The following is a 13,574-nucleotide window of genomic DNA, read 5'->3' on the forward strand; positions in this document are numbered from 1 at the left end:
CGCACATGCCAAGAGCGGGATGGCTTCAGGCCACATGCAAGGAAGATAATGGCATGTGATGAAGGTTGGAGAAATGCTATACCCGTCTCTACTCCCGGATGATGCGCAAATCTAATTCCATCTAAATGCAGTTGTCGTATTCTGATAAGAGTTGGTCAAAGACGGTGGCATCTCCCTATGACGACCGATGAGCGAAGAATGAGGGGGGCAGGTAGTACTATGGACCTCGCTGTTGACGATATGGATCACGCAGGACAGTTGGATGGCACTCAGCCTGAACTATAAATTACAGCCATCGAGATTGTTCATTCAGGTAGATAACAAAATCCGCCACCTTTAACGGCTGCTATAGAAGGCCTTCGGTAGCCTCCTGAACGACTGGCGGCTGAGGCATCAAGGACTCGGGATGATGCCACATCGCCAGCTTATGCCATCACCCGATTCAATGCATTTAATCCGCGTCATGTCTCACCTTGTCTGTCTAAAATGCCAGCATTTCTCTGCTGTTTTGACGCTAGACGCTGCTCTAAAAGATGAAAAGCCTCAGCTCGTCAGCATGATGTGACTCGAGAATTGGCCACCGCTACCCAAGCCTCTCCGTTCCAAAGACTACTTCAAGGCATTGCCTGATATTTAAGAGGTGTAATTGATCGTCACTCCACTACAGATAAAACCCTCGGTAATGTCAGACTACGTCCCAATCACCCCGAAGCCTGCTCAAGACTCCCACGACGCAGGCTCGGCCTCCACGGATGGCATCGACCACAAGCGACGCCGAGTTGGTGTCTCTATAGCTTGTAACGACTGCCGCCGCAAGAAGGTCCGGGTAGGTCCCCTGATCGCTTCGCCATTGATAAAAGTCGCATAGATTAATATGCCCAGTGTGACGGCCGAAGACCGGTGTGTTCAGGATGTGAGAATACGCAGATCAAGTGTGTATACAGGGATGACTCTGGTCTATCAGATGAGTCCCAATCGCTACTGCTCGAGGTCTTTCGTACCCTGAATTCTCTTCCCGACGACCAGGTCCTAGAAAGGGTGCGAAGCCTGAAGAGAGAGATTGATCCCTCGGCCATCCTTTCCAATCTGAGAGGCCGAGCCATCACTCTGCCCCATGCGAATTCATCCGGCGAGTCGGCGATGATGAGCGACGTTTTCCAAACGATGGAACTAGGACCTCAATTTCCAAATGCATATCCTACAATACCAGTTCTGGACCTCGAAACTCTTGGAGATGCCACATACCAGCAGTTGGTTCAGGCGACGAAAAGAGACTCGGACACGGGGCATGCGGGAGGACACGCACGACCCCTTTGCGATAGCCGTCTCGCCAACTTGAACATCAGCGACTGGACCAACGTGTCAGTGAACAACAGTTATGCGGCTCGTGCCATTTCTCTCTACCTCGAGACGGATCATCCCTTGCTCGGATTCTTTGAACCAAACGGGTTTGTCTCTGATCTCGCTACCGGCAAGACGGACTATTGCTCCCGGATGCTTGTTAATGCGCTTCTGTACTGGGCATGCGTAAGTCCTCGTTCGGTCCCTAGCCTTAAAGTTGCCCTGAGGATCTAACACGAGAAATAGCAGCTGTATTGTGCGCAAGACCCAGAGAGCGGCTCCTTGGCACTCAGTTTCTGCTCCGAGGCAGAATCACTCTGGGAAACCGAGCGCAACAATGACTCGGTAATGAACTTGGCAGCCGTCCAATTCATGACATTGGGTTACTTGGGCCAGGGAAGGGATCATGCCGTCCTGGCCTATCTCAACGAGGCTTCTCAAATGGCTGTACACATGGGCCTCTTTGGAGTTGCGGGTAATTACAAGCAACAAGAGATCAGTAGCTTGCATGAGCCAGCAAGGAGCGCCCAGTTATACGCGGCCTGGGGGTCGTTTAACTGGATAACGTGGGTTCCCCCTATTCTCATAGTCATGCCGCCCTGCACGTGGAAAAGATCGGAGCTTACCTCTTCTTAACAGCCACATGTCCCTGTTCTATCGCCAGCCCGGCCTACAGTGCCCCAAGATCCCGCCCAGGTTACCCATTCCGGGAAATCCAGAGATACACCAACCACTATCCGACAACCCAGGCACCTCAGAGACTGACCCCGACCCCCCGTATATGGGAGGTGTCTTTCCTTATCTCTGTCAATTCTGGTCCATACTACATGAACTAGCTTTGCTGTATAGAAGCAAAGGGCCGCTCAAAGGCGATCGCAGGACTCTTTGCTTCGCAGAATTCAAGTTCCGGGAGCTACTGGCCTGGAGTAACCGCCTACCTTCGAGACTATCTCGAAACGACAAAAGCCCGCACTATGTGCAAATCTTGCAGTATGAGCCCTGAGTTCTGTTGTTGCTGTGTATCCTTCTTTGTTCTTATCCGGGCTCTAATTGTATCTATAGCATATGGCTCCACGCCGCTATCCTCGACTTGTTCAGGTTCTCAATGACCAGTGACCTGAAGAGCCTGCATCTGAGAACCTTCACAAGCCCTTACAGCACACCAGAGACTGTGTGCATTGCGTCAGCTCGCCAGCTGAAACAGCTCGTCATCAACTACAGGCTCAACTTCACCTCTTCTTCCTACACCATCCTCTGGCACACTGCCTTGACATACCTCGCCAACGCCATCCTGCAGAACCCCAAGGAGGAGAACTGGTTCTTCTACTTCCTGCTCTGCGTCTACGGCTACGAACGACTGCGCCCTTGCTGGCGCGTCACACAAGCCATCTCAACGGCGCTGATATCGATGGCGCTGCGCAAAGGCGACATTACAAGCCCGACTGCACGTCAGCTATTGAGCGACATCAGCGACAACAAAAGCTATCAACTGGACGGCGACGTCAGGGCGACGTTCATGATGGACCTGGAGCTGGCGACGTCGGATCCTGAATCTGCGAGCGTGGAAAGGATGGCTCAGGACTTTGACCAGAACCTTTTGCTTCAACAGTACACAAACATCTTTGACAGGTGAGCATGAAGCATCTTCCAGGAGTGTTCTTTACTTGTGAGCTCTTGCTGACATCGTACACACTCAAAGGCAAAGGGCGGATCTCTCCAACAGAGGATGACGTGGACATCGGGGCAAATCATTGTACTGTAAGTAGCACAGGCATGGACAACGATTGGATGCCTCTGAAGTAGTCACAATATACTTCGTGTAATGTCACCGTGCCGCCCGAAGGATTGGTTGGATGCCTAGAACTCCATTAGGCATCCATGTGCAAGGTCCAACTGTCGGGCTGCCCCGTGCGCTTTTGCTCCAGACAAAGACAGCCAGGAAAGTCGCCCTACTATCATCGCATCGTACATTGCCAGCATGAATAACAGTGTGGACGAAGCGGCAATGCAGAAATCCACCTCCCAAGATGAATCGGTACTGGACAACTCTATCAAAGATGAATACCAGGTCCTTCAAACACCTGCTTCGCCAGAGAGTGTGAGCGAAACCGATTGGACAATGTTCGACAAAGAGCCGCCAAAGCCGGACAGCACAAATCCAAACCAGGCTGCCATCGAAAGCATGCCTCTGGGAGATATCCAACAGCACGAGGAGCCAGAGAAGCCTATGCCTCCTCCATCTTACACTGGTTCGGTGCTAAATGATTACGGGATGCAGCTCAGACTCCTTGAGGCCCAGGCCAAAAAGCGTCTGGAAATGGCTCGAGAGGAACAAGCCAAGCTTGGCATCCCCTCATCACAGACACAAACACCAATGAAGGGTCCTCCTGAGTCAAGTTTCTCAGCCTTGATGAGCACCATCAATGGAAATCCCACTATCGCCATCAGCAACAGGATGGGCACCATGCCACCAAACCAGCCAGATTCAATGGTGTCTATGCTTCAAGCACAGATCACGGTACTATCTAACGAGAACCAACTTCTCCGGCTGCAGTTACGAGACGCAAAGCGTGGCAACTTTGCGATATTCCACTGCATTACCGAGGAAGAGGGTGAGAAGGTCTACCTTGGGCGACCGCGTTGGGCCAGATGCGGCGAGAGTTTTGTACTCAAGGCGAGATTCCCTGTGCAATATCCTGAGGCATACGGTCTTTACAAATGTCTCCATTTCGTGGTTTACAAGACCTACTCAGCCAATGTACGCGCGCAACCCAGTAAGCCTTTGGGGCGGAATATCGGAAGCAGGATGCCAGAGCCTCATCCCGATAGCGAAATCATCAAGCTTGTCTCGCAGGACTTGATGAGAGCCATGGAAAAGGTTGCGAACACAGATGAAGCCACACAGGGGATGATTCCCGGCCTCGTTTGTGACAAAGAGCTTCGTGCACCGCATCTATGGTGGTACCATTATCGCAACCGTGTGAACATGCTTGATGGTTTGACGCCTTCACAGGCAGATGCCATGCAAAGTCTGTTGCAGTGGTTGGATGAAGTCTACGGTACATCCCACAATCGAGTTGACGACCAATTCAAGCGTGGAGTGGTCTCTGCGTCTTCTATGGGTTACTTGATCCATCCTGGAGATGTTTTGGTGTACAGGAGTGAAGACAGTTTTGAAGCCTGTCTAGCAACGTCCTGGTTACAACAAGATGCAACAGGGGTCAGTACTGAAAGACCAAGCGAGGTTCCTCCACGTCCATTCCACAAAGAGTCTGAACGCAGATGGAAAGTGGAAGCGTGGTCATACAGGTACACTGGCGAATTCTATCAAACCATAAAGAGACTCAGCATACAACTGGACGCGAAATCGACTCACGATGCTGAAATATCCATCACTGACTTGGACGTGTTTCCCCTCCGGTTCGCCTCGCAAGAGGTGCGAGACTTGCTTGAACGACGAGGCAAAACCTTTTGGGACTGTCGCAATGGCAAATATGTCTCTTGCAGCACAAAGGACACGAACTACGCCGTGAGTACCTCACAACGTTGGTTATACCATTTGACGAATGGCACTGCTAACAGATGCTCATAGCCGGAGCAGCGCTACATGATCGACTGTCGAACATATGATAATATAAGCCAAACGTACGGGTTGAGCGGAAATGTAGCGCACAATGAAGAGGTTTTAAAGGTCATGAGGGTGACTCCGGCATTCATCGACCAGGAAGATGCTCCGTCTGAGCCAGACCTGTATCTTTTCCCTCGTACTGTCATGGGCTACGACCTTGAACGGAAAAGATGGGGTATGTGCCGTCAAGTTACGCAAGACATTGATAACGGACTGACAAGGTGCAACGCAGAGGATGTCGACGTCGACCGCATTCGAGACATAGCCTGGAACAAGAACGCATTCAGCCATCGCGGCACAGAGTTCGAGACCAGAGAGCTAACACAGGCCATCATCGCGAGTCACATTGCTTCACAGACAGCGACCGGCATGCCACAGAGCAAAGACAATGGCCTCGTCATGCTTCTGCAAGGAGCTACCGGAACGGGGAAGACATTCACAGTCGAGAGAGCTGCCGAAGTTTTTGAAAGGCCCCTCTACATTATGAGTTGCAGCGACATTTGCAAGCTCCGATATTTAGAGGACAGTCTGAAAGAAGTCTTTAGCCTTGCAAAAGCCTGGGGTTGCATAGTTCTGTTGGCCGAGGCAGAAGCGCTTCTCGAATGGCGCACTTTCAATGACACGGCCCAGGAAGCTCGTGTCTCGGCCTTCTCACATGCTCTCAAAGGCTATGACGGGATTCTTATCCTAGAGTCAAATCACCTCGGTGAACTTGACGAAGCTCTCAAGCCACTCATTCAGCTCGTCTTGCACTATGAGCCTCTAACGCAACCGCAGCGGGCACACGTCTGGCGCGACCTGTTTAGCAATCTCAAGTTGCTGTGCGGGAACGAAATTGACTTTGACAATATTGCTGGCTACGTTGATGAGCTGGCCAAGAGAGAAATGAATGGACACCAGATGCAAAGCGTTATTACTAGGGCTCGGCAGTTGGCGCAGTTCCAGAAGAGCAAAATGAGTGCTGGCCACCTGCAATCGGTTGTCAAGTTGATACATTTCCCCTAGTATAGTATGGTCGGTCAACTCACATAGGAGACGAAGCATTAAAGTGCGTTTCTATGCCTAGACGTTGTCATGCTCCGTATTTCTCATTGTAGCAGAATGAGCCCCCAACCCCCTTCCTCCACCAGTCTCATCTCCCAGCCGAGCGTCGCACACTCATATACACACTAAGAACAGTGATGTATACATATTACCATCTTCCTTTATCTGAGGAGCATTCGCAATATTTGCATCAACGCCCAGTCAGATCAGCCAGGGGCCGTATACTAACACAAACCGCGGTGTAAGGAAACATGGGCAGGTGGGAGAAGGGGGTTGTACGAAGGGGCTCTCGCATCGGGGAGTTTGCTGCAGACGAGGATGAACCACTCTAGACGGTCCCAAGTCAACATTGCGAATACAGTTCGTGCTCGCAGCACCTTTCAAAGCAGAGTCGATGCATCCACGATAACGTGGCAGCACTCAATCCAGTCGCCGTTGGCAGTCGGGTGTAAGACGAGGCGGGGGATTTTGCTGTGGATATCCCATCCCTGCCCCCCTGCTGCATTAGGATCTCTTGACCAACACACAGTAGGCTGCGGATATAGAAACAATCATTGAAGCTAGATCCTGTCGGCCAGGAAGCACCAGGAGAGGCAATTCGGCCGTGACGGAACCTGGACCAACGACTACATAAGGCTGGCCTTGTGTTGCCCTAGACTCCAAACTGCTTCCCCCTGGTTTCTGCCGCCTGGGCAAGTACAGAGCATTCCGAAAGCGCGTACGTATTCATCTGCCCTTTGATCTCCCTGAGCCCGAAAGTACACGACAGACAAGAAGTCGCAGCCATTCTACCCCCGAGAATCAGCTCATACTACCACACGATGCAGCCTCCGTTGCCTTCTGCGACGCCAAGCTGGCACAATGACACTTACGCCGCCATATCCCCCAAGCGGCCGGAGCTCAGTGCCTCCGGGAAGGCGGTGGTCATTACCGGCGCTGTGAGTTTCCACGTAGCTGCTCCGTTCGATCAATTTTCATGCTCTGGTGGATTCGCACTCAAGGGAATCTACCCGCAAGCGAGAAGTGGGCGAGTTGAAAGAAAGAGTCGGGTTGCTCTGATAGGTGGAGAGACGGAGATCCCTTCTCTCCTCCGCGTTCCCTGCAAAATTGATTGAGCGAAGTGTATTTGGTTCCATGATCTGACGTCTTCAAAAGGGCAGCGGCATTGGTAGAGAGACGGCTATTGCATTTGCAACCGCGGGAGCGGCTCGCATCGCCCTCCTGGGACGAACCGAAGCCTCGCTAAGGCAAACGGCTGCCGCACTGCCATCCACCGTCTCGGTATCCGTCTACGTTGTCGACGTTACAAGCGAAGAGTCTCTCATCCAGGTGGCCGCCGCCATTGGCACGTGGGACGTGCTCATCCTCGGGGCCGGCCACGTCGCCGTGCCCTCGAGCATTGCGGCCTCCAGCTTTGCAGAGTTCTGGCAGTCATTCGAGGTGAGTCCATACTTCTCCCATCAAATCATAGCATGATATGATATTATATTTCCATTATAGTTCCTCTACCCCTCTCCCAAACCGTACCACCGAACCAGGGGTAATGCATCTAAGTGAATACCTACTGACTAGAATCGGCCGCTTGGCCCCTCTCAACATAGACCAACGCCAAAGGCACCTATGCATCACTGCATGCCTTCCTTCCCACGGCCAATGCTTCTCATGCAGCGGTCCTTGCAGTAACCACAGGCACCACTGCCCTCCCAGCGACCATGGTGCCGGGACTATCGGCCTACATGTCGTCGAAGCTCGCCCAGACGAAGCTGATCGAGTTCCTGGCCGCCGAACAACCTAACCTCTTTGCTGCAACCGTCCACCCGGGCATGGTTGAGACTGAAGTCTTCATCAAGAGCGGCGCAAAGGCCGAGAGTCTTCCCATGGACAAAGGTATGTTTCTCAGTTCTTCTTCTTTTCAAGGTTGCGTGTGGCTTACATGTCAAATGCTTTCAGTTCAACTTCCTGCGCACTTCATGGTCTGGCTGGCGAGTCCTGAGGCAGCTTTTCTCAACGGCCGCTCCGTTTGGGCCAATTGGGACGTGAACGAGCTCAAAGCAAAAACCGATGCTATCAAACAGAGCCAGCTGTATACCGCCGGCATCAATGGCTGGCCTTTCACTCCATAGATGAAGTCAAGATATGATGTTGAGCAGCATTTTACATACATTTCTTTCGAAACTCTTCGAAATGTTATTTCACAGCTACCGAATGTAATATACTTATGCGATTTTCTTGTGACGAAGCAGCCATCTTCAACGGCGAGTGGAGCGAGCGGCTTGCGGTGGACTGATCGACGACCAGGGTTTTCCCAGTTCCCCATCATCGACAGGGTCTCAGGACAGGGGTCATCCTTCAGTCATTCTCCACACATGAGCGAGCATATCAGCTTGCAGAAGCAGTTCAGGTGAGTAGCTATATCCGTAGGAATGCAACCGCAGTTGTACCTCGTAAGCCAACTATTTGAACTCGGACCCAAAACCTCGTTGCCAATTCTGCAATCTCCGTCAGGAGATACTTCTCAAAGGTCGTATCCAGAGAAAAAAGTTCGATGTAAGCTCAAAGATCCCCCCGGAATGCAAGCTACTACATGTACCTTATCACTCCCATCCCTTCCGCATTCGCATCGTCAGCCACTACCGCCACGTCCCCCTTTTGTGCAAGCCAACTTGTTAGAGACCAATAGCAGGGACCCCGTTGACGCCATCCTGTCAAGCCTGTCATCCCACAGCCTCGACAGGGGTTGTATTTCCGGCTGCGCATCTAGCGAAGCAGAAACGTGCTCTTTTGGTTCGTCTGTTGTGCTGCTGTTGGTTGTTCTTTTGCATCAAACTGCCAGTTGGTAAGCAACGTCAATATGGGACGCAATCCCTGTTCCCAACAGCATCATGACAGAAGGATTTCGAAGGAACTCAAAATGTCGTGAGCGGACTTCACCCTGTGATAAATCCGAGGAAGCGTAGAAGGTATTTGTCAACATCACAGAGGATGAATATCTCGTGAAGCTCGGTGGTTGTTGGCGGTCATCTTTTAGCAATCGTCGAATCCTTCCGGCGTCTCCTCACTTATAGCCTATCCATGATGCGCTTTCACTCAATTTCAACACCTAATCTTGATCGAACTTCTTGTACACTACCAGTCTCATCATCATGACCAGTTACGACTACATCATCGTCGGCGGCGGAACCGCAGGCTTGGTCCTTGCGGCACGCCTGACTGAAGACTCCTCGAAGCGCGTCCTTGTCTTGGAGGCGGGCGATGATTTGTCTGGGGATACCCGTCTGGCAGTGCCGGCAATGTGGCCAACGCTGCTGAATACAGACGCAGACTGGAAGTTCAAGACAGTCCCTCAGGTACGTTGGCAAGTGGGTGACATATCATCACCAGACAAATAATCCATCTTCATGGGACCTCCTGCTCATCAAAGGCTCAACCCAGCCCGGCCTCAACAACCGCACCATCTCCTTCCCCCAGGGCAAAGTCCTCGGCGGCTCCAGCGCCATCAACGGCCTGTCCTTTACGCACTCGTCCAAGGCAAACGTAGACGCCTGGTTCAAGCTCGGTAACCCTGGCTGGGATTGGGCCAGCTTCTCCCATTCGCTGGCCAAGTCATACACCTTGACATCGCCGTCCGCAGGAGTCACCGGCTCGGGGCCACTCCAGCTCAGCTATCCCAAGGACATCGATAACGCTTGGCCCGGCATCTGGCAGCAGACGCTCGATGGACTGGGGTTCTCCAAGTGCGAGGACGCTGCCAAGCAGGCTTGCGGGCCCATCTTTGTCCCGGACACCATCCATCCGGCGTCCAAGACGAGGAGCTTTGCCGGAAATGCCTATCTCGAACCGGCGCGCAGTCGTGAGAACCTCACCGTCGTTCCCAACGCCGTAGTCCGTAGAATCCTCTTCAACAAGTATGGAGACGCAGTCACCGCCACAGGCGTCGAATACACCAAGGACGGCGAGACGCAAGCCGCCGCAGGCAAGGAGATCATCCTGACCGCAGGCACCATCAACAGCCCCCGGCTGCTCGAGCTGTCTGGAGTGGGCGATGCGAAGCGCCTGGAAAAGCTGGGCATCGACGTCGTCGTCGACAACCCCAACGTCGGCGAGAACCTGCAGAACCACCCCATGTGCGGCCTGAGCTTCGAGGCCCAGGACGACGAGAAGACCATGGACGGCCTTGCGCGCCAGGATCCAGCCGCCCTTCAGGCCGCCATGGCCGCATACGCGCAGCAGCTGGGCCCCTTTGCCAGCAGCGGCACCAACAACGCCGCCCAGCTGCCGTTCCCAGGCATCCGAACTGCCGAGGGCAAGGCCGAGGTCGAGGAGCTCATCAGCAAGTACATCACCGGCGCGGAGCTGGGCGGCAACGCTGCCTTTGTCGAAACCCAGGCCGACTTTGTCCGCTCCATCCTGACTTCGCCCGACGAGGCCTCGGGATACTACATCTCGTTCCCGGGCTACGCGGCCTTCAACCCCGACGGCACAATGGCGCCGCCGCCCGCCGGCACCGGCAAGCACTTCTCCATTGCTCTCCTGCTGACGCACCCGCTCTCGCGAGGCTCCGTCCACATCACGTCCGCGACCGACGTGGCCATCGACCCTCGCTACTTCTCGCATCCCCTCGACATTGAGATCCTCGCGCGCCACCTCCGCTTCGTCGAGTCCATTGCCAGCGCCGAGCCGCTCGCCAGCCACCTCAAGGCGGTCGAGAGGCGCAACGCGGCCGTCGACCAGGCCAAGGAGTACCTGCGCCGAACTGCGGTGGGCGCTCACCACTTCACCGGCACCTGCTCCATGATGCCCGAAGCCCTGGGCGGCGTAGTAGATGCCCAGCTGCGCGTCTACGGCGTCTCCAACCTGCGGGTTGCTGATGCCAGCATCATCCCCCTGACGCCGCGGGCGAATCCTCAGGCGACGGTGTATGGCGTGGCTGAGCATGCGGCAGCCATCATCAAGGGGGGAGGTTTAAGCGGTGGAGAGATTTGACTGACTGTAGTATACAACTATTGGTGCTCTATATGAATAAGATAGATGATGGCTCTCTCGGCAATGGCTACCAGCAATACAGCTGATTCACAGGAGGATCAAGATCAAGCGATGCCAGAACGTGGAAATTGGCCCGCTGGACCCAATTGCAGTAGGCATGCATATCTCCTGGCCAGATATTAGTTCGATCAAAGCTTAGTGCGGGCTATATTCCTCAATCAATCACACTTATTCTCTCCTTAGATCAATGTGATTCTGAGTATTCTTCGATTTGTGCGATTTGCTTCTTCGTCTTCTAAAATGCAATGGCCCATCTGATGTTAGACGTATAGTGAGTCCTGTGATGAAGGAAGGTAATCCGGCACCGCCGTCTTCGTGTAGTTAGGTGTTTGACCTATCGGAGATGCAACCGAGCAAGGTGGAGCAAAGATACAGTAATCGGACAAAAGTCTGCGACCACCCCACATCACACCCTATAACCACATTTTACATCAACAACTTTAACTTTAATTTTCTTAATAGTAAATAATAGAAATAGTATAAAAATTATATTAGATTAAAGCTTTAGTTATAGCATTTAATATTTTATATACTAACCTTATGCCTAGATTACAGCGCGCAGATGATAAGGCAGTAAGTCTAACAGGCCTTAAATTTAGTCTTATAGTATTGCCTCTTACATAACCTTTACAGCAGCTTTAAATCTTACCTAATTAGCTTTATTATTTTTAAGCTTTTAAAGATCTAGAAATAAAGAATGTAATTTCCTTTTTAGCAAGGCCTAGCTGTGCTTAATAAGATTAATATTAGGTAAGTAAGGTGGCTAGTTAATTTAAGAAATTGCATTATATAGTAGCTAACTTTAAGTTAACTCTGTATTATGTAAAGTGCAGTTATCTTGCTAAAACTCTTATATACTATTAAATAAAGGTAAAAGACCTTCTTTAAGAGCTTCCTAATAGCTTTAAGCTGTATAGCCTCTGCTATAGCGTGTTAGATCTTGTTTTATTATTACTAACAGGGTCCTGCCTTTATCCTAGATTGCCGCCTAGAATATAATAGAAATTACAGGCTTAACATAGTCTATAAGATTAATAAGACCCTGATTATATTTCTTATATATAAATTAGAAGATAAAGGTGTTAAGGTTGCTTAATTTATTTATAGCCATAACCTTATTAAAGAAGATTACTTAAAGTGTATTAGCTAAAATCTATTGCTAACTTTAAACAGTTATACCTTTATTAATTCTTTTACCCTTAGTAACTAAGTATATGTAAATTAAAGCTAATAAGCTACTGCTTTTAGTATTATCTTTAGTTATTTAAAAGCTTTCTATTTATATAAAAAAAACGCTATAAATAGCATGTTTAATAGTTTTATAAAATATGCAACTACCTGTAGCGTTAATAAGGGCATTTTAACTAACAGATTAGTCCTTTTTTATTAATTATATAATATAATAAACCTCTGTATAACTAAGCTTCTTTAGCCAGCTGCTGTAAGGTCTTTTAGCTACTGTTTATTATATATTCTAGCGTTTTTTAATAGCAAGGACAGTTAAATAGGTGGTGTTAAACTTACGCGCTATAGCCCTAGTAGACTTTCTAGCTTCTAGCATCCTAACTATAGCAGCTCTAGCAGTTTTTAAGAATTTATAGTTTCTCTAGCAATTTCCTGATATTTTAGTACTAAATTTTTAATTTTCTAACATAATTTAAAGGAATTGTGTAAGGTTAAAGATTAGGGGTGGTTGGCGACTGCGTTGCAGGGCGACGCGGTCGCGTCAAGGTGGTCGCAGACTTTTATCCGCAGACTGTAATAGAGTTAATCCAATTTAGCATGCGATACGGCTCTGCGCTGATAGTAGGCACACGGAGTTAGACAGCTACTGGTGACGGAAACGGTCGCCCAGCCTCCCGACGGTGAACGGCTGGGGCATCCCGCATCAGTGCAAGAGCTTCGAAGAGGCAGTGGAGTGGACAGTGAAGCACCACGCGCCGCACGAGAAGGTGGGGATTGCCTGAACCAAGATCCCTTCGGCGCACGTCTCGATTCGGAACGACAGCGAGAGCAATCGGTTGGGGGGGGTGGGGGCGAGCGAGGGCGGGCGGAATCAGGTAGTCGATCGATGAGCTTGCAAAAGTTCCTCTACGAGGCTACACGATATAAAATTGTTGATGCGAAAGGAGTGTGTATGCCAAGTCTGTAGATCCAAAGATTGATCCCCCAGCGGATGTACGCTGTAGGTCACCTACTGGTAGGTAGGATTTAGTGGTTGTAAGCCTGCAGCGGGGCAGAACGCAGCTACGGAGCGAGCCGAAGCCCCCCAATCCCTCACTCAGTGCCAGCTGGAGGGCTTGTGGAATCTGTGTCGCCTGTGTCACATGTCACATGCCTGCTGCCTGAAGGGGGTGGTGGTGATTGCGATTTCAACTTCCCCCGGCTTTTGAACCAGCGCTTTCTTTTTTATAATTCCAACTCTTTTACACTTCTCTCACAAGTGTTTGCTCACTCCCATCGTTATACGCAACGACTCTCGTCCATAATACGCACGATATACGGGCGTTAATTTCAC

The 13,574-nt window shown here is 50.9% G+C and overlaps 4 protein-coding genes across 4 annotated transcripts; all 4 read left to right on the forward strand.

The window, feature by feature from the left end:
- Window positions 1-682: 682 nt before the first annotated feature.
- On the forward strand, window positions 683-2,974 carry BBK36DRAFT_1186116 (N-terminal fungal transcription regulatory domain-containing protein; the record flags this gene model as incomplete). Its single annotated transcript, XM_024896470.1, has 5 exons — window positions 683-826; window positions 883-1,542; window positions 1,591-1,907; window positions 1,981-2,331; window positions 2,404-2,974. 5 exons carry the CDS (start codon window positions 683-685, stop codon window positions 2,972-2,974), a joined length of 2,043 nt encoding a protein of 680 aa, XP_024745615.1.
- An 864-nt stretch (window positions 2,975-3,838) lies between these two features.
- BBK36DRAFT_1129990 (P-loop containing nucleoside triphosphate hydrolase protein) lies at window positions 3,839-5,974 on the forward strand (the record flags this gene model as incomplete). Its single annotated transcript, XM_024891795.1, has 3 exons — window positions 3,839-4,870; window positions 4,934-5,144; window positions 5,202-5,974. The coding sequence occupies 3 exons, from the start codon at window positions 3,839-3,841 to the stop codon at window positions 5,972-5,974; spliced, it is 2,016 nt and encodes a 671-aa protein (XP_024745616.1).
- An 860-nt stretch (window positions 5,975-6,834) lies between these two features.
- Window positions 6,835-8,136, forward strand: BBK36DRAFT_1163330 (NAD(P)-binding protein; the record flags this gene model as incomplete). The annotated part of the gene is made up of 4 exons (XM_024894523.1): window positions 6,835-6,951; window positions 7,169-7,453; window positions 7,615-7,900; window positions 7,964-8,136. The coding sequence occupies 4 exons, from the start codon at window positions 6,835-6,837 to the stop codon at window positions 8,134-8,136; spliced, it is 861 nt and encodes a 286-aa protein (XP_024745617.1).
- A 1,020-nt stretch (window positions 8,137-9,156) lies between these two features.
- On the forward strand, window positions 9,157-11,340 carry BBK36DRAFT_149160 (GMC oxidoreductase; the record flags this gene model as incomplete). Its single annotated transcript, XM_024897566.1, has 3 exons — window positions 9,157-9,360; window positions 9,446-10,973; window positions 11,333-11,340. 3 exons carry the CDS (start codon window positions 9,157-9,159, stop codon window positions 11,338-11,340), a joined length of 1,740 nt encoding a protein of 579 aa, XP_024745618.1.
- Window positions 11,341-13,574: the final 2,234 nt, after the last annotated feature.

Source organism: Trichoderma citrinoviride, assembly GCF_003025115.1.
Source record: "Trichoderma citrinoviride strain TUCIM 6016 unplaced genomic scaffold BBK36scaffold_18, whole genome shotgun sequence".
NCBI lineage: Eukaryota > Fungi > Ascomycota > Sordariomycetes > Hypocreales > Hypocreaceae > Trichoderma > Trichoderma citrinoviride.